Source organism: Sus scrofa, chromosome 9, assembly GCF_054392235.1.
Source record: "Sus scrofa isolate SSC_HxYL_T2T_F1_AM1 chromosome 9, Sscrofa_HxYL_maternal_Yorkshire_Landrace_v2.0, whole genome shotgun sequence".
Taxonomy (NCBI): Eukaryota; Metazoa; Chordata; class Mammalia; order Artiodactyla; family Suidae; genus Sus; species Sus scrofa.
The window spans coordinates 51,399,187-51,421,083 of record NC_139391.1 but is presented as its reverse complement, the minus strand read 5'-3'; the positions used below and the strand labels follow the sequence as shown (position 1 = coordinate 51,421,083).

At 37.7% G+C, this 21,897-nt stretch overlaps 2 protein-coding genes across 2 annotated transcripts in view; one reads left to right on the top strand and one right to left on the bottom strand.

The window, feature by feature from the left end:
- Positions 1–21,897, top strand: part of LOC100513942 (olfactory receptor 10N1-like) — a 222,905-nt gene that overhangs the window by 67,044 nt on the left and 133,964 nt on the right. The window lies entirely within an intron of this gene.
- On the bottom strand, positions 4,911–5,882 carry LOC110255559 (olfactory receptor 8G3-like). The gene has a single exon (XM_021063953.2). It carries the CDS (start codon positions 5,841–5,843, stop codon positions 4,911–4,913), a length of 933 nt encoding a protein of 310 aa, XP_020919612.2. The 5' UTR covers positions 5,844–5,882.

Below are 21,897 nucleotides of genomic sequence, written 5' to 3'. Positions count from 1 at the left end.
GTTTCTTTTGGTTACTTTACACACATAATTCCATGTAAATTATTATGTGATTTTTGTTGGTTTTCCTCTTTTACTAGACTGAAAACTCCATATGGTGTTTGGCATAGTTCTGGACATATGGCATGCATCAATAAAAATGAGCATAAAATTACTGAAAGAAGTTTAGTGATAAATTTCAGATTAACACAAGTGAGTGAAGGTCTCACCCTGCCTAAGTTCAAGTGAGTAAACAAAGGAGTGTTTGCGGTAATTTTATTCAGCAAGGAGAAGCAGATGATAAGGGAATCTCTGTTCCTGAGGAGAGAGAAGATTAGAATGAGGACAGATGGAGATAGGGAAATGACCATGTGTATCTCTAAGTGCTCTGGGAAAGACCTAGAGTAAAGGACTCTAAATTGTAGTACTCAAGGGTTGGGATTCAGACACACGCTTCCTGCTCTCCAAAACTTCAGTACCCTGTATTTTCCTCCCCTGTTTCTCTGAAGGAAAAAAAAAATGATTCTGATGATGATAGTGGCTAGTTCTGAGTACTGACCTTGCAGGACTCCTTGGTGTTGAGTGTCACAGCCTAATAGTCTCTGTGGTAATGAGCCCCTGGTTCAGACTTCTGATGAAGCCAGTGGCCTTCTGCAAAGGTTGGTTGATATGAATGATGATGTTATACTCTGGGTATTGGTGTTATGAGTTTGATGAGGGGCAGACAGTGATACTGATCTCCCTCTAGCATCTTATCCCACAAGTATCAGCTCCTGGGAAAAGAAACAATTAGCATTTCCCTTTCCCCCCATTGGTTCCCTAGTGTTTAATAGTGTCACAAAGGTGTGGTACATTGCTCTTGTTTGATTATGTATTGTAAATAAGGATGTGATAAATTTTGTTAGAGCTCCAGAGCATTTCTTGTCAAGCTAATTAGAAGTTCAGAATTTGAAGACATTTTTAAAGGCATTACACTAAAGTATTTTTCTAAAGTGATTGCCCACAAGGAGTAAATAGAAAATCAGGAGTGAAAGCTTTGTGTGTAAGATTTGAAAGATTTTATTATCCTTGACCTCTATTAACTCTATGATGACTATCATAAACTTAGCTGACATTATCATCATGTCACATTAGTAGCATTCTTTTTTTTCTTGTCATGAGAATGCTTGTTAAATACTTGATGAATATTTTATCATTGGGCACTGATGCTTCATATTACTTCTTTTTATATACTTGTACATTTTCCCCAAAGCGGGAATAATTGGAAGAGGTTTTAGATTTCAGTATTATTCAAGGTAAATTGGACACTCATATCAGGGAGCTCTTATAAAATATGTTCGAATGTGTAAGGCTCAATTATTTTCAGAGAAGTTACAATTTGATTATATTAGTGTTTATTATGGTTTCATATTGTAAATTATTAAGGTTTTTTTTTCCCTCAAATCTCAATATCCAGGCTGTATCCCATATCGACTGAATCAAAGTCAGGTTAGCTCTCAGCGACTTTTTAAAAATTGCTTAAACTTTCATGTGCATAGGAATAACCTGATGATCTTGTTCAAAGGTACATTCCGATCTAATACATCGGATGTATAACTTGAGACTATGCATTTTTAACAAACTCTCAATTTTTCCTAATGCTGCTGGTCTCTGGACCACTCTGCAAAGTAAGGTATTGGATGATCTCTTGTTTTGAATCCCTTCCATTGTAATTCTTTCAGATCCAAGCTGTGTCCCCATGTGCATACATCAGAAAGTTACCCTTAGCTTTGGAATCTCAGTGGCAGCAGGATTCTGGAGTCATTATAACAGAATACTAGGTGCCTGGAGTGGTACCTTGTAGATGGGCAGACCGTGATTGACAGTTACTTCATGGCTGAATAAAAGACGTGAGAAAGAGAGTTGGAGCTTGGTTAAGGACTGAAATGGGAGGAATATAAATAGGTCTTTATTAAATGATCATACAATAATAAAAATTATTGCGATTCATAGGAAGAGAAAGACAAATATCATATGATATCACTTACAGGTGGAATTTAAAAATACTATGTAAATGGGGAGTTCCCATTGTGGCTCAGCAGTAGTGAACTCAGTTAGCATCCATGAGGATGTGGTTTCGATCCCTGGCCTCACTCAGTGGGTTAAGGACCCTGCCTTGCTGTGAACTGTGGTGTAGGTTGCAGACACAGCTGGGGTCCCACATTGCTGTGGCGTTGGCCGGCAGCGACAGCTCTGATTCCACCCCTAGCCTAGGAACTTCCATATGCAAAAAAAAAAAAGAGCTTATTTACAGAACAGAAACAGACTCATAGACTTTGAAAACAAGGGAGTGGTAACCAAAGGGAAAAGGGGGGTAAGGGATAGATTGAGGGTTTGGGGACGGCCATTATACATACTCGTTTATGTGGAATGGAGGTTCAACAGGGACTTGTATATAGCACAAGGAAATCTCCTCAGTGTTCTTTGATAGCTTATATGGGAATGAATATGTGTATATGTACAATCTTGTAAATCAAATATACTTCAATAAAATTAGTTTTAAGAATTTAAAAATTACGAAAAAGAGATTCATAGGGCTGTACTTTCAATTCTGTCAGTGTATATTACTGACAGGACATGTATGTGTGTGTGTGTATATGTATGAATATCTATGGATATATTGAGAGACACACAGAGAGTTTGAGTTTTACACTGACTTTGACCCAGTTGCTCTGCTTTGGCTTCTTACCTAGAGTTAGTGAGCTTCGTCTTGTGGGTTCAACTGTCCTCCATCCTTTTATTTACTATCCCAAGGTAGAAGCTTGCAATCATTGTCATGCTCTCTTGTAATTCAACTCACTTCACTCAGCCATGTCCAAACAATCTAACTTTTCAAAAATCTCCCCTCTCACTGACATGTTATATCTTGCATAGAATAAGAGAGAGGCTCCTGACTGGTCACTTTGATTTCAGCCTCATTCTCTTTCCATCCGTCTTCTCTGCAACTTAACTGTGATATTACTAACATGCAAAACGGTGTCGCTCTCCTGCTTAAAAAACATTTACGGCTCCCTTCACTAAAATAAGGGTAACGTCTTACAGTGACCAGCCCATGGTTCATGAACTGACTTCTGTCCACCTTTCTATCCTTGTAACTTGATTATGTTACCTGGAACACAACCAGATTTTTCTGGTTCTGCATAAACTTTTCTTCTCTAATGAGACCATTTCCTGTCACTTAAGCTGTATTTCATTTAGGGGCTCAAGTCCCAGTAATTTAAGGGTCTACCCACTAGGTACAAATTATGCTTGTCCTCTTTTACCCCATTTGTGTCACCTGGGCTGGGAATCATGCCTAAGACAAGAGTTGTGACTGTAGCCATTTTCCATTCCGTTCTGGAACTGATGAACATTAAATCAAATAACAAATATAAAGGCTTTTAGAAAATGAATGTCTGACATCAATGAATGAATGGATATTGGAATAAAAGGATGGTAAAATTATGTTATATGTATTTGTCCTATATCTAGATACTACAGGTACAAGGCGACTTTTTATATCATATGAGTAAGACAGCACAATAGCCAAAGAACATTGATCTGCCAATAATGAGTAAGTTAGTATGAATTGAGAAGGGACAGAAGACAACTGAGTATTTAGATATCATGTGAAATCATAGTTATAAGACGTTAAATGCCCAGAAGGAGAAAAGGAAGAATACAAGTGGGGAGAAGAGATGTTTAAAAGATAAAATTTATATGAAATGGCAGTTATTTGTAAATCATGGTGTGAAAGAGCATGAATCACATCAGAGTGATAGAAGTTAGCAGGAATTTGGCCTTTACGAGCAGTTGCTTCATAAATAGGAAAAGCATTACTGGTCCAAAGATAAGATAATATTCTTGGGACTGCTTTTATAAAAATTATTGCTATAAAGTATAATATTTTGGAGTTCCCGTCGTGGCTCCGTGGCTAACGAATCCGACTAGGAACCATGAGGTTGCAGGTTCGATTTCTGGCCTTGCTCAATGGGTTAAGGATCTGGCATTGAGGTTTGCTGTGGTGTAGGTCGCAAATGCTACTGAGATCATGTGTTCCTATGGCTCTGGCATAGGCTGGAGGCCACAGCTCTGATTAGACTCATAGCCTGGGAACCTCCATATGCTACGGGTGTAGCCCTAGAAAAGACAAAAAGACAAAAAGATAAAAAATAAATAAATAAAAAGTAAGGTATAATATTTTGTCTCATATGAGACAATGACTATTTTTATTGCTTTGGATAGTTAAATATGAATTTTTTTATTTTTTATGATTATCAGGAGAAATAAAAGTGAAAATAATATTGACAAAGTCTAGAGGAAAGCAATGCAGTCTTATAGGGAACTGAGGTTGTTTGATGTGTAAAAGAAAATTTCCTAGGGAAGCCTTTGACCCACCCACAATTACCTGGGGCCAAAATATTACCTGAGGAAAATCGTGGGTCCTGGATCCAAACCCTCTAGGCTCTACTATTTGTTATGTCTGAGACCTTGGGTGTTTACCTAAGTTAAATAAGCTTAGATTAGGCTAGCTATAAATATAAACAAAGCTAACCATTTAAAGTGCTGGACATCGTGCTTAGTAGTTCATAAAATTTTAATAACAAATAACTATGATTATCTTCAAAATTCTCTTCCTATTCTTCAATGTTGTTCTTCTTGTTTGGATGCATTATTATTAAAAATAAATAAGACTCCTTGAATCCTCAGGAGTTTTTAATATTTTATTCATAGTCATAGTTTCTGATTTTATAAATAATCATGGTTATATAGGTTTAAGAAGTGGCCTAGAGAAGAATTTTGGGCAAGGGTAATATAGGCCAGTGTCAATGATTTTCCAAAAGCAATAAAACCAATATATAACATATGTCAGGGAACCAAATGACTGATATTTCAACATGATGTTTTTTCTGTTCCTATACATTTTGCACAGTCCACAGTTTCTTCAGGGCAAATTTGACATCCCTATTCCGCAGACTGTAGATCAGGGGATTCAGCATGGGCACAATGCAGGTATAAAATACAGAGGACACTTTCCCTTGGTCCATGGAGCTCACAGATGATGGCTGCAGGTACATGAATGCTGCAGATCCAGAGAAAACAGCAAAAGCTGAGATGTGGGAACTGCAGGTGCTGAAGGCTTTGGACCTGCCCTCAGTAGAGTGGATTTGGAGGATGCTGGAGAGGATGAAGACGTAGGAGGCAAGAATAGTTAAGGGAGGAGTCAGGATGTTAAATGCACTCAATAATATAACCAGTAATTGATTGATGTAGATGCTGGAACAGGATAGCTCCAAAAGTGGAAAAAGATCACAGAAGTAATGGTTAACCACATTGGCCTTGCAGAAAAGGAGTCTCAGCATAAAGCCTGTGTGGATTGTAGATCCAGTGATGGCCAAAATATAAACTCCCACTGTGAGCTGGAAGCACCTTTGATAAGACATGGTGACATTGTAAAGCAAGGGGTTACAGATGGCAACATAGCGGTCATATGCCATTGCAGCCAACATGTAACCCTCTGCAATGATAAAAACGATGAAGAAATAGAGCTGAGCCATGCATTCAGTGTAGGAGATGATGTTCTTCTCTGTCACAAAGTTCAGCAGCATTTTAGGGGTAATGACGGTGGAATGACAGAGGTCAATGAAGGACAAATTACTGAGGAAATAGTACATGGGGGTGTGCAGGTGGGAGCTGAGCCCAATCAGTGTGATCATACCCAGGTTGCCCACCACCGTGACCATATAGATTCCTAGGAAGAGGAGGAAAAGAGGCAGCTGGAGCTCTGGCTGTTCTGTTAGCCCAGCGAGGATGAACTCAGTCACTGAGGAATGATTTCTATCCTCCATTATCCTCTCTGAAGTATCTATGTTTAAAAAAAGAAAATGAGTGTTCTTTAGTGCTTGTGTGTTTTTGTTTGTGTATGCATATGTGTATTTGTGATTGTGTGTTATGGGGAGAGTATTCCATGCAGATCATTGTTTTATCCCTCATCTGAGGAGATTCGTAATGCAGGGAACTCTTGAGTCTCTCCTGCTCCTCTGAAAGAAGCAGTGATTGTGGTTGAACTGGAGAAAAAAATTCAAACTTCACAAACCTTATAATTAAGATACTTCATAACATTTTAAGAGAAATGATTACATCTACTTTTCATGGTTATTTCCGATGACTTTTTCTCTCCCCCCCCTTGTCCTATATCTGTATATTAAAATCATGCATGTCAATGATGTAATATTTTCATTTCACTCATAAGTAATAGTAGAATACGCTTTGTATAATTAAGTAAGAGAGGGTTCAAATTTCTATGAAAAATAATAATATTAGTCTCAACTATTTTCCTTACTGGAATCATAACTTCAAATAGCTGAAGGACTAGGAGTCTACCAGTATCATTCTACCTGATAACTGCTGCTTTAATGTCCCACCTTCCTTCTCCCAAGACTGTGATCTCAGAAGGTAGAAACATAACTGTTTGGCAGACATCATGCTTATATATCAATAGCTTTTTCAACCCCAGGAACCATCCTCCCTTGTTCTAATTTGGATAATCTCCATGACAAGAATATTATGACCTGAACTTAGACCGTGTATTCCAACACTGTGACCAGGGTAACAGTGTCTTAATGTTGCTCTATGCAATTTATACTTCATGGTTTATGGTGAAGATGAGAAACTATTCATATTCCCAAACGATTAGAATATGAGAAGGATTTTTGAAGACAAACCGAAGGTTTAATTTATGCTGGTCATTTTTTTTATAGTCATGTATTTGCTTGTACTCTCTATAGAATTCAAAGATGGTAGAGATGTGGGTTAGTAGAGCATGTGTGAAATACAGTTAGAAATTTTAGTTTGAACTCAGTTCTGAATACTACTGGTTAACTGTGTGATGTGTCTTTTTAAAGACCAATGCATGTTTAGTTTACATTTGCAAAGAAAATGAGTAGATTCTAGAAAATGAAAGCTCATATCCTTACTTTAAAGTCAGGCAATAGTTGATTAGTGTGTTCAGTTCGAGGTGTAATACTTTATGTGGTAGAGGACAACTGGACAACTCATAAAAATGATCTAGAAATCTGTAATTTTAAAATGGCTAAAATAACAGAATATTTTTGTAGCAAAGCAAAAATTCATGTGGCAGAGGGCAATTATTTCATGGTTCAATGTATTGCTTTATTTAAAAGATGTTGAGCTCATTTTACATGTCACTAAGAAAATGACGTAAAACTAACTGCTTGAAACTATGGTAGAAATATTTTGATTCATAACGAAACAAACATTACAACTGTCAGCTACCCCAATCTTAGTTAAAATATTGATTTCAGGACTTCCTGTTGTAGCTTGGTGGGTTAGGAACCTGACGTAGTGTCCATAAGGATGCGGGTTCAGTCCCTGGCCTTGTGGGTTAAGGATCCGGCATTGCATAGGTTGCGTATGTAGCTCAGATCTGACATTGCTTGGCTGTGGTATAGGCCTCAGATAAAAGAACTTCCATGTGCCGCAGGTGCAGCCCTAAAAAGAAAAAAAAAGATTTCAGCCTGAGTAACAAATTATGTAGCAGTTATTCTTTAATGACATGTTGTTTAAAGCACCAGATGGCTTGTTGTATTAAATAATCTTTATCATCTCTTTTGGTTCCACTGTTTCATGATTTTATAATTCTTATAAATTTTGATATTTAACAGTAGTGGACTGAAACCTCACCTGAACCCTATGCTTGCCATGTGACCTTGGGTTAATTACCTCCACTCTCCAATACCATGAACAACTCACTACTATCTATTTCAAGTTAACTGGCTCTTAGTAATATCAATGTTCAAAAATTCAATATTATTTTAATATTAATCTATGAATTTCTCTCTGTTATGTTTTTTACTTGATGAACATCTTTATTCCTTAATGATGGCTGCAGTGTTATAATTTATTTTCCTTAGTACATCTTCTTGTTGCTTCTTTCTACATTAACACATGTGGTAATGCAGATTTGAAGATTTTACCCAATATTAACTTCTTAAATTATCTGTATTTTCCATCATCACCAAATAAGTTCAAACCAATTTCTTTGTCATTCAAAGATTTATATCATCTGACAACTAAAGCAAAGTTTTCTTTTTAATGTCCCAACAGCTATCATATGATTTAATTATTTCACAAAAGAGCATAGTAGACTCTCATTTTTGTCTCTTCAGATTCCTTTAGCTGTTCTCCCTCTACCCCTTTATCCTATGAAACCTATGATAGTTAGGACTCTTTAGATAAGTGTGGAAGCTCCAGTTAATAAGACCATTTTCTATTTGCCCATGAATGCATTTCTCATGTTACATTTAGCACATACTTAAATATGTATTAATTAGTATGAATTATTTAATGGTTTTTCTTGTTAAAACAACATAGTATTTAGCATGGTGCCTTTATAGAGAAAGTATCAATAAATATGTAGTTTCATTAAAATTTTTGAAAGAAGTTTAAGAGATGTTAACATTGACTCCACATAAGTGAATGAAGCTCTCACAATGCCTCAGCTGAAGTGAGGAAAAAAACGAATATTTGTCCTAATTTTATTCAGCAGGGAACAGATAAATGAGGAATCTTTGCTCATCAGGGAGTATGAATATGAGAGTAAAAACAGGTAGAGCTAGAAAAATGACTACATGCATCTCTAAGTGAACTGGGAGGAAAGTAGTGTAGAAGATCTAAAATTTTTAAAGTTGGGACCAGGATTTAGACACATACTCCTTGCTCCCCCAAACTTCTGAGCTATGTTTATCTCCTGTTTCTCTGGAGGTAAAAGTGATTCTGATCATGATGGTAGGTGATTCTGAGTACTAACCTTGCAGGACTTCTTGGTGTTGAGCATCATAGCCTAATAGTCTCTGGAGCAAGGATTTTTGTCACTTGTCCTGATTTCTGATGAAGCCAGTGACCCTCTGCAAAGGTTGGTTGATATGAATGATGATGTTATATCCTAGGTATTAATGCTATGAGCCTGAGGAGGAGCAAACATTGATAACGATCTCCCACTAGCATCTTATCCCACAAGTATCAGCTCTTGGGAAAAGACACAATTAGCATTTCTCCTTTTGCCCCATTGGTTCCCAGTGTTTAATAGTGTCACATAGGTGTGGTTCATGTCTCTTGTTAGGTATATGTTGTAAACAAGGATGTGATAGATTTGGTTAGAGCCCAGTGAATTTCATGGCAAGATAACTAATAGTTCAAAATTACATAACAGGATTTTTTAAGTGATTTCCCACAAGAGGAACAATAGAAAAATCAAGGGAAACTTTATATGTAAAATTTGAAAGTTTTTGTTTTCATATATATTACAAACTCTATTTAGCTATCATGATGCACTCATAAAGCAAAATACTTGGAATATTTTAACTTGGGGGCTGACACAAAGTATTTGCTAGATATTGCCATGAACCCATGAGAATTTCCTAACAAGTCTAAAATGGATGGACAATGACTAATTTCCCTGAATATTACAAAAGATATGTTAAGGAAGAATATAGAGAAACATGTGTTACAGAGATTACTTTAGTTCTATATAATACTGAATTGTATAATTTTTTAATAAATAAAAATTATACTCAATATTTTTATTTAAAACATTTATTGAATGTTACATTATTTGAGGGAAAATTAAAATATAATTTTTAAGCAAGTTTACTTTTTTCTATCTATATACAAAATTGATATACAATATTGTGTAAGTTTAAAGTGTATAAGATGTGAGACAGGATTAAGATGGTGGAATAGTGGAACTGGAGCTCAACTTCTCTCATAAAAAAAAAAACAAAATTACAACCAAAGGCTGAGCAACCTTCAAGAAAATGGACTGGAAACTTTCAAAAAGATAGCCTACTCCAAAACACAAAGAGGAGGCCACATCGAGAGGTAGGAGGGGCAACTAACTACATGATATGAGCAACCTCCTGGGTGAGAAACCCCACAGCCTGAAAAGTAACAGAGACTCACCTATGGGAGTGAGAGTTCTGAGGCCCCTGTAAAATTCCCCACTCCTGGGGATCTGGCATTGGGAGAAAGAGCCCCTGGAGAATCTGGCATTAAATGCTGGTGGGGCTTGTGCTTAGGAGCTCCACAGGACTGGGGGAAATGGAGACCCCATTCTTGAAAGGTGCAGACAGATTTTCACATGCACTGTGTCCCATGGCAAAGCAAAGGCTCTATAGGAATCTAGGTCGGACCTAACTGCAGTTCATGGTGGATCTCCTGGGAAAACAGGGGGTGAATGTGGCTTGTTGTGGGGGAAGGACATTGGAAGCAAAGGTCTTGGGAATATTCATCAGCAGGTGTTTATCTGGAGGTGGACATTTTGGGGAAATTTGGCCCCACCCATCAGCACTGAGAAGCCCCAGGCCAAACAACAGTCCAGGTGGGATCACAGCCCCACCCATCAGTAAGCAGCCTGCCTAAATCTCAACCGGAGACAAAGCCCCACCCACCAGAGAATAAGAATAAGCCCCACCTACCCGTGGGCAGGCACAAGTCCCTCCCATCAGAAAGCCTACAGCAAGCCCCCATACCAAATCCAGCCACAAGGGTGGCAGACACCAGACATAAGAGAGGCCACAACTCTATTGTCTGCAAAAAGGAGACCACACCAAAAACCTATAAAAATGAAAAGACAGAGAACTCTAACTCAGATAACAGAGAAAAAAAAACCCCAGAAAAAGAGCTAAGTGATCAGGAGATCCTCAGCCTCCAGGAAAAAGACTTTAGACTGTTGATGCTGAAGATGATGCAAGAGACGTTGGAAATAAAGTGGAGGCAAACATGGATCATTTACAGGAAACACTGAGCAAGGAAATACAAGATATAAAACTTAAATGAGAAGAGATGCAAAATACAATAACAAAAAATTCAGTAGAAGCAGAATACAGGAGGCAGAAGATCTAATAAGCGAAGTGGAGGACAGATTAGTAGAAATTACGGATGCAGAGCAGAAAAGAGAAAAAAGATTGAAAACAAATGAAGATAGTCTCAGAGAACTCTGGGACAACGTTAAATGCACCAACATCCATATTATAGGGGTGCCAAAGGAGAAAAGAGAGAGAAAGGGACAAAAAAAATATTCCAAGAGATAATAGCCAAAAACTTCCCTAACATGGGAAAGGAACCACTCACTCAAATCCAGGAAGCACAACGAGTACCATATAACATAAACCCAAGGAGGAATACACTGAGACGCATATTAATCAAACTGACCAAAATTAAAGACAAAGAGGAAATCTTGAAAGCAGCTAGGGAAGAGAAACAAATAACATACAAGGGAACCCCGATAAGGTTATCAGCAGATTTTTCAGCAGAAACTCTGGAGGCCAGAAGGGAGTGGCATCATATACTTAATGTGATGAAAGGAAAAAACCTCCAACCAAGATTACTCTGCCCAGCAAGGCTCTCATTCAGATTTGAAGGAGAAATCAAAACCTTCACAGATAAGCAAAAGTTGAGAGAATTTAGCAACACTGAAACAGCCTTACAACAAATACTAAAGGAACTTCTCTATGCAGAAAAAAAAAGGCCACAACATGAAACAAAAATTCCACAAATGACAAGGCTCACCAGTAAAGGTATATATATATTAAAGATATGAAATCATCCACACACAATTATGCTACCAAAATCAGAAATCATGAGAAGAGGAGGGTGCAAATGCAGGACACTGGAGATGCACTTGCAATAAAGAGACCATCATCTTAAAACAATGTCGTATATATATGTAGACTCTTATATCAAAACTTCAGAGTAACTGCAAACCAAAAATCTACAATTGATACACAAACAAATAAGAAAAATCAACTCAAATACAACACTAAAGATAGTCATCAAACCAGAAGAGGGGAGAACAAGAGAAGAAAAAAGAGCAACAAAAACAAATCCAAAGCAATTAATAAAATGCAATAAGAACATACATGTCAATAATTACCTCAAATGTTAGTGACTAAATGCCCCAACCAAAAGACAGACTGGCTGAATGGATACAAAAACAAGACCCATATACATGCTGTCTTCAAAAGACCCACTTCACTTCTAGGGACACATACAAATTGAAAGCGAGAGGATGGAAGAAAATATTCCATGCAAATGGGAATCAAAAGAAAGCTGGGATACCAATACTCATGACAGACAAAATATACTTTAAAATGAAGAATATTTTAAGGGACAAGGAAGGTCACTATCTAATTATCAAAGGATCAATCCAAAAAGAATATATAACAATTTTAAATAGCTATGCACCCAACATAGGTTCTCCACAATATATAAGGCAACTGCTAACAACTTTAAAAGGACAAATCGACAATAACACAATCATAGTGGGGGACTTTAACACGCCACTCACAGCAATGGATAGATCATCCAGGCAGAAAATCAATAAGGAAACACATACCCTGAATGAAGCATTAGACCAGATGGACTTAATAGATATTTATAGGACATTCCATCCAAAAGCATCAGAGTATACATTCTTCTCAAGTGCACATGGAACATTCTCTACGATTGATCACATCCTGGGCTACAAATCCAACCTTGGTAACTTTAAGAAAATTGAAATCATATCAAGCATCTTTTCCGACCACAACACTATACAACTGGACATCAACAACAAGGAAAAAAACTGCAAAAAACACAAACAGGTGGAGACTAAACAACATGCTACTAAACAACCAGTGGATCACTAAAGAAATCAAAGAGGAAATTAAAAAATACCTAGACGCAAATGACAACAAAGATATGACACTCCAAAACCTTGGGATGCAGCAAGCCCACCTCAGGAAACAAGAAAAAGCTGAAATAAACAAGCTAACTTCACATCTAAAGCATCTCCAGGGAGAAGAACAGACAAGACCTAAAGTTAGTAGAAGGAAAGAAATCATAAAGATCAGAGCAGAAATCAATGAAGTAGAAACAAAGTAAACCATAGAAAAGATCAATGAAATGAAAAGCTGGTTCTTTGAAAAGATCAACAAAATTGATAAACCCTTTGCCAGACTTATCAAGCAAAAAAGAGAGAGGACTCAAATCAAAAACATTAGAAATGAAAAAGGAGAAGTAACAACAGACATCACAGAAATACAAAGGATCATAAGAGACCACCATATGCAACTATACGCCAATAAAACAGAAAACCTAGAAGAAATGGACAAATTCTTAGAAAAGTACAATCTTCCTAGACTAAACCAAGATGAAATAGAAAAGATAAACTAACCAATCACAAGTGCTGAAATTGAAACTGTGATTAAAAACCTTCCAACAAACAAAAGTCCAGGACCAGATGGCTTCACAGGCAAATTCTATCAAACATTTAGAGAAGAGCTAACACCTCTCCTTCTGAAACTATTTCAAAAAATTGCAGAGGAAGGGACAGTCCCAAACTCATTCTATGAGGCCACCATCACCCTGGTACCAAAACCAGACAAAGATACCACACAAAAAGAAAACCACAGGCCAGTTTCACTGATGAACATAGATGCAAAACTTCTCAATAAAATACTAGCAAACCGCATCCAACAATACATTCAAAGGATTGTACATCATGATCAAGTGGGATTTATCCCAGTGATGCAAGTGTTCTTCAATATCTGCAAATCCATCAGTGTGATACCCCACATTAACAAACTGAAGAATAAAAACCATATGATCATCTCAATAGACGCAGAAAAAGCCTTTGACAAAATCCAACGCCCATTTCTGATAAAAACCCTTCAGAAAGTGGGCATAGCAGGAACCTAACTCAACAAAATAAAGGCCATATATGACAAACCCACAGCGAACATCATTCTCAATGGTGAAATGCTGAAAGAATTCCTGCTGAGATCAGGAATAAGACAAGGATGTTTGCTCTCGCCACTACTCTTCAACATAGTTTTGGAAGTCCTAGCCACGGCAATCAGAGAAGTAAAAGAAATAAAAGGAATCCAAATTGGAAAGGAAGAAGTAAAACTATCACTATTTGCAGATGACATGATACAATACCTAGGGAATCCTAAAGACTCTATCAGAAAAGTATTAGAGCTCATCCATGAATTTGGCAGTTTCAAGATACAAAATCAATACATGGAAATCGACTGCATTTCTACATATTAACAATGAAAGAGAAGAAAAAGAAATTAGGGAAGCAATCCCATTTACCATCACATCCAAAAGAGTAAAATACCTAGGAGTAAACCTACCTAAAGAGACAAAAGGCCAGAGCTCTGAAAACTATAAGCCACTTATGAAAGGAATCAAAGATGACACAAATAGATGGAAAGACATACCATGCTCTTGGATTGGAAGCTTTGGTATTACCAAAATGACTATACTACCCAAGGCAATATACAGATTCAGTGCAATCCCTATCAAATTACCAAGGACATTTTTCATAGAACTCGAACGCAATATTTTAAAGTTTGCTTGGAAGCACAAAAGACCCAGAATAGCCAAAGACATCCTGAGAAAGAAAAATGGAGCTGGAGGAATCAAGCTCCCAGACTTCAGACTATACTACAAAGCAAGAGTCATCAAAACCATATGGTACTGGAACAAAGACAGAAATACAGATCAGTGGAAGAGGATAAAAAGCCCAGAATTAAACCCACACACCTACAGCCAACTAATCTATGACAAAGGAGGCAATAATATGTAATGGAGAAAAGGAAGCTTGTTCAATAAGTGGTGCTGGGAAAACTGGACAGCCACATATAAAAGAATGAAATTAGAACACTCCCTAACACCATGCACAAAAATAAACTCTAAATGTACTAAAAACCTATACATAAAACCAGATACTGTAAAACTCTTAGAGGAAAACATAGGCCAAACACTCTCTGACATAAATGACAGCAACATCTTCTCAGATCTACCTCTTGAGTAACTACAGTAAAAACAAAAAATAAACAAATGGAACTTAATTAAACTTCACAGAAACTACCCACCCATCAGAACATACAGCTTTCTAGAAGATCCTAATAGTGTATAAAAATATTAGTATATTTTATATATTCATTATACATTTTATTTTAATCAGATTTCACATTCTTCTTTGATATAATTCTAAATTCAAATGTTAACTCTAGAGAGAACCACATAGAATTGTCTACAACTAAATACAAATACTTGAAAGAGTTATACAGCCTGCTAGTTACTCTAATTTTTATTCTCCCTTTCTTCCTCAATTCCAAATGCCCTGAATCTTAGTTGGGAACATGGTATTTCTTAGCCCCTCTTCTTGACCATATGACTATGTTGCACCAAAGGAAAATAGGAGGAGGTGAGGTCTGTCACTTCCAGGTAGCATTCTTCAAGTCAGGGGATATTGCCTTCTCCTTCCACATCTTATGTTCTAACAGCTGAGTGGTGGAGATGAAGGATAGATCTGGAGGTATTAACTGAGACCAAATGATTGAAACTAGATGTAGCAGAGTAATAATTTAAAATGGCTCATATGCCACATGAGCTGAAGTATCAGCCCTGAATTGCCTTCAGGTTTAGGCATCATGGTACATGTATACATCGGTGTGTGTGTGTGTGTGTGTGTGTGTGTGTGTGTGTGTGTGTGTATGATGCACAGTCAGACCTGGTTGTAATTAAAATACTAAAATTGAAAATTAAAAAATGATTGTTTAAAGTCCTCTTCTAGACTTGTGGCTGCCTGATGGGAGGGGGAGGGAGTGGGAGGGATTGGGAACTTGGGCTTATCAGACACAACTTAGAATAAATTTACAAGGAGATCCTGCTGAATAGCATTGAGAACTTTCTCTAGATACTCATGTTGCAACAGAACAAAGGGTGGGGGAAAAATGTAATTGTAATGTATACATGTGAGGATAACCTGACCCACTTGCTGTACAGTGGGAAAATAAAAAAATTATAAAAAAAATAATAATAATGTCCTCTTCTGTAACATACAAACTGTTGATTCTAGAGCATGTTAATTGTACATCAGGATTTTTTCTTTTTTTTAAGAAATTAATATATGAAATTAACATTAATATATTATTAATACATTTCAAATCTAAATTAGTTAAGTCAAACTCTGAATGGGCACATTAATCAAGTTTATCATACATAGTGCCTACTCAGAATATATTTACTAGATTATGCTATTTTCAGGTATTAAAATATTTGAAAACATATATCCTTCTGTAATTGTGCTTAACAAATCCTATATATTTATAAATTTGTTGCTCATTTGGACTAGCTCTCCTACTTCAAGGACCTTTATCTCTCTTTTTGTGGTAAAGTTCCATCTTCATTTTGGAAACACTCATATCTATTCTAAGGTTTCAGTAGAATGTGGTCCACCAATTCTCAGATGGATATAGATAGTTCAGACGTTTTTACCCTTCTTAACACTAACAGTTTTAGTCCTAAATACCCACTTCTACCTATCTCCCATCAATGTGAAAAAATTTACTAGATGTTGTTTACTGTGTAGAGTCATAAAATAAAGTTATGCATGGGTGTTCAGCTTCAAGATGGCAACGTAAGAAGATCCAGAACTCACCTCCTCCTGTCAACACAGTGAATCTACAGCTACATTTGAAACAATTTCCTGCAGGGGGTGAAAAATAGCTGAGCAAGTCTTAGACACTGGAAAAATGAGAAAAGGCCACATCGAAGTAGATAGGAGAGACTAAGATACAGTCGGTGCCATAAATCACATCCCATTGTGGCACCCACAATTGGGAAAGAACTCAAACTGTTGAACTTCTCCCTGAGGAGTGAAGTTTGAAGCAAGCATCTCGTTCCCCAGTCATTAAGACCTGTACCTGAGAGACAAGCCCCCAAAACATTTACCTTGAAAGCCAACAAGATTTGTGTCCATGAGACCCACCAGCCTAGTGTGATCCGAGAAACAGTTCTCGAAATGCTCTCTTAGTGTACCTTCCTACATTAAGGCCAGCTGACTGAAGAGTGCCTGGACTTTCTTTGAAAGAGGCTTTCCCCCCTTATTTTAAAGCATGAGCAAGAGAAGCAGGTACCTAATTAAACACCCATTGGGGGCCTAGTGAAATAGTCTCTGGGATGGAGGCCAGAGGGCACCAAGTTGGCACTCTCCCTGCAAACCCTGTCAGGAACCCTGATTTTTGTGGTTGCTACCCAGAGGACATCTCTTGGTCAAATGGCTCAATGGGCCAGTAAGTCTTGTACAGTTGAGTCCCATAGGATTAAACCAACAGAGAAAGTTTTCTTAACTGGAAACTACTCCTAGGGCGCAGCAAAAGGCAACAGACTTCAGGGCCCAGTCTTTCTGTGAAAGAGGCCTATAGCTTAATTTCGTAGATGAGGCCTGAGGGGAATCCTTCTAATTAAACACACATCTAAGGGCCAACTGTTGTCCTCTCCAGAGACCTCAATATTTTTTTATTCTCACTCAGCCACTCCCCAGAGTTCCAGTATGTCTTGGAGACTGATTTGGGACTGTGTGATGCTATGGTTTTTAGTTCTGATCCCTGTTTTTGTGGCTGCCAACCAGGGATGTCCCTGGGTGCCCTGGCTCAGGTGTCCCATGGTAGTAGTGTCTTGCGTCCTATGAGACTATAACAATCAGAGACAGAGTTCTTAGCTGCCACCCTCCCCCTCAGTGGTACAGTACAAACAGCCAACTGAAAGATACCCTGAGTTTTTCTGGGAAAAAGGCCTATTTGATTGCCCTGGAGGTGCAGCCTGAGTGGCAGGCTTCTGGTTTGACACATATCTAGAGGCCTACAGAGCTGTTCTCCAGGGATAGAGGCCAGCAGATACCATATTTATGCTCTCCCTCTGCCTCACTCTAGGTGCCCTCTGTCTCCAAAGAGTAGTCTGTTTCTTTTTCTAGCACCTTAACTTTTGTGGATGCCATCCAGGGGATCCATACCTCTGGTTCATCTGACTCTGGTGGCCAGCAGAACTTGCACTCACAGCTGCATAGGACTGTATATGTTTGCATATTTTTTTTAAATTGTTATTTCCCCAATACAGTTTCTTGTTCTGCTGTAAAGCATGGTGACCCAGTACACATACATGTACACAATCTTTTTTCTCACATTATCATGCTCCATCATAAGTGACTAGACATAGTTCCCAGTGCTACACTGCAGGATCTCATTGCTAATCCTTTCCAAAGGCAATAGTTTTCATCCATTAACCCCAAGCTCCCAAACCATCCACTCCCTCCCCCCCACCTTGGAAACCACAAGTCTATTCTCCAAGTCAATGATTTTCTTTTTTGTGAAATGGTTCACTTGTGCCCTATATTAGCTTCCAGATATAAGTGATATATGGTATTTGTCTTTCTCTTTCTGACTTACTTCACTCAGTATGAGAGTCTCTAGTTCTATCCATGTTGCTGCAAATGGCATTATTTTGTTCTTTTTATGGCTGAGTAGTATTCCATTGTGTGTATATACCACATCTTCCTAATCCAGTCGTCTGTCAATGGACATTTGGGTTGTTGCCATGTCTTGACTATTGTGAATAGTGCTGAAATGAACACGTGAGTGCATTTGACTTTTTAAGGAACATGTTGTCTGGATATATTATATGCCCAAGAGTGGGATTGCTGGGTCATGTGATAGTTCTATATATAGTTTTCTAAGATACCTCCATACTGTTCTCCATAGTGGTTGTACCAGCTTAAATTCCCACCAACAGTGCAAGAGAATTTCCTTTTCTCCTCACCCTCTCTAGCATTTGTTATTTGTGGACTTATTAATGATGGACATTCTGACTGGTATGAGGTGGTATCTCATGGTAGTTTTGATTCGCATTTCTCTAATAATCAGGGATGTTGAGCATTGTTTCATGTGCTTGCTGGCCATCTGTATATCTTCCTTGGAGAAATACCTGTTCAGGTCTTTTGCCCATTTTTCCATTGGGTTGTTGGGATTTTTGCTGTTGGGTTGTATAAGTTGCTTGTATATTCTAGAGATTAAGCCCTTGTCAGTTGCATCATTTGACACTATTCTCTCCCATTCTGTAAATTCTCTTTTTGTTTTCTTTTTGGTTTCCTTTGCAATGCAAAAGCTTGTCAGTTTGATTAGCTCCCATTGATTTATTTTTGCTTTTCGTTCTGTTGTTGTGGGAGACTCTCCTGAGAAAACATTTGTAAGGTTGACGTCAGAGAATGTTTTGCTATGTTCTCTTCCAGGAGTTTGATGATATCTTGTCTTACGTTTAAGTCTTTATGCCATTTGAGTTTATTTTTGTGCATTGTGTGATGGTGTATTCCAGGTTCATTGATTTACATGCAGCTATCCAGGTTTCCCAGCAATACTTGCTGAAAAGACTTTTTCCCATTTTATATTCTTGTCTCCTTTGTCAAAGATTAATTGACCATAGGTGTCTGGGTTTATTTCTGGGTTCTCTCTTCTGTTCTATTGGTCTGTCTGTCTGTTTTGGTACCAGTACCACACTGTCTTGATGACTGCGGCTTTGTAATACTGCCTGAGGTCTGGGAGAGTTACGCTTCCTGCTTGGTTTTTGTTCCTCAGGATTTCTTTGGCAATTCTGGGTCTATTTGTGGTTCCATATAAATTTTTGGATTGTTTTTTCTAGTTCTGTGAAAAATGTCATGGGTCATTTGATGGGATTGCATTGAATCTGTAGATTGCTTTGGGTAGTATGGCCATTGTTACAATATTAATTTTTCCAACCCAGGAGCATGGGATATCTTTCCATTTCTTTATATCTTCTTTAATTTCTTTGATGAATGTTTTATAGTTCTCAGCATATAAGTCCTTTACCTCCTTGGTCAGGTGTATTCCCAGGTATTTGATTTTTGGGGTGCAATTTTAAAAGGTGTTTGCATACTTTTTACTTTCTTATTTATTTTATTTTATTGTATTTATTTATTTTGCTTTTTAGGGCCACATATGTGGCATATGTAAGCTCTCAGGCTAGAGGTCTGAGCAGAGCTACAGCTGCAAGCCTACACCACAGCCACAGCATTCGAGGATCTGAGCCACATCTGTGCCCTTCTCTGCAGCTCACAGCTATGCTGGATGCTTAACCCACTAAGCAAGGCCTGGGATCAAACCTGCATCGTCATGGATACTAGTCATATTCCTTACCAATGAGCCACAGTGGAAACTCCTGTTTGCATATTTAAAATCTACTGCCTGAGGGAGTTCCTATTGTGGCTCAGTGGAAACAAACCAGACTTGCTGTGGCTGTGGTGTAGGCTGGCAGCTGTAGCTCTGATTGGACCCCTAGCCTGGGAACTTCCATATACTGCAGGTGAAGTGCTAAAAAAAAAGAAAAGGCTACTCGCTGAGGGTCTGGTTTCCACTCAGCTTGAATCTAGTTGCTGAGGACTCTTCTGCCCTTTGCAGTAATAACTGGTATTGGCACACCTTCAACCACCAAGAACCACTAAAAAGAAGGTAGGCTGGTTGGCTAATCACAAAAGTTTTCGAGACAACCAAAAGCTAGGACCATATTATAAGTTTCATCTCTTACATGAGGTCACTCCTTTGAGACTAAGAGAGATGGCTGTTTTGTTTAATTCATGGATACCAACAGGGGCTTCCTATGCTCTGATTAGTAGAGTCCATGGCTCATTGAGATCTTGCTCAGGCGAGGAGGTCCAGACCACTTAGTATGCTCAACTGGATATGTGACACAGTTTTAGGGTTCCCAGAGGACTTTCCTATGGAATTATGGCCCATTCACCTACCACCCCTTCAGCTAATGACCTGACAATTTGGATCACCCATGAGTCTGTCAATAACATGTATAGATAAAATAGACTGTTTAAACTTGCATCTGAGCAAAGAACATAACCAGCCTCACCAAAGAAGGACAAAGATATTTTCTCTGGCAGCAGCAATAGGGGTTATTATATTCACCTCTTTTAGTGTTCTCTCTCTCTCTTTTGAAATTAATTTTATTGAAATATTATTTTACATGTAGTAAAATTCAGTCAATATCTACACAGCTAAAATTTTTCTCAATGCCAGTATGGGTGAAGTTATTTTCTCCTCTGGATATGAGACAGTATTATTTGGGTTTCAGATACTACCCTACCACTAGATTTGCTATGCTGACCAATTAGATATCAAATGTACTTGGTATGTTTCACTGCCCTTATGCTGCATGCTTGAAAATTAAGGGGAAAAAAAGTCTTGCTTCAGAGACTTATTTATTACTGACAAGACTTAATAACTTAATAAATCACCTGTTCACAAGTTATCACACTTGTACTGGGGTTCGACACAGAACAAACTCAGGACTATTACTTCCAAATTCTTGTATAGAAATAAGTCAGCATGTCACCAATCATCGTGCAAATCTTTGAACAACATACCAAACATCAAAACATCAACATAGTTGATTTGAGCAACAACAAAAATATGTAGATAATATTATATTTTTATTTTTTGATATTAGATTGATTTAGATGAATAGATGACTCTAAGAGAGATGTATGTTTTTCTTATAAGTATATTAGAAGAGGGAATGATTAACAAGGAAATTACCAAGGACCTTCTAGCTGACAGGATCCATACTACATCCTGGAGATATGTGAGTGAAACATATAGGGGTTTGCCTTCATAAAGATTACAGTCCAGGATTTTTTGCACAATAAGCAGGCAAAACAGTAAAGACAAGGGGCTTGAGGTATATTTCATTGAGCTCTATCACAATAAATGAATGGGTTCTTAACTCAGTTTTAAGTTCTTATTGGATTATAAAGAAAGAGATGGAAGAAATAAATCAGACAAATAGGATACATAGAGATAAGACAAACAACAACAACAACAACAACAACACTATTCCAGGCTGAAAAAAAATAGAGATTGTGGCCATCACATTGCCAATATTTAAGCTGTTTCTTGACTGGATAGCATAAATAAGTTAGGTTACCACTGTTGGAGGATGGTATTTTCACTATGATTGAGGAATTGGTTTTTA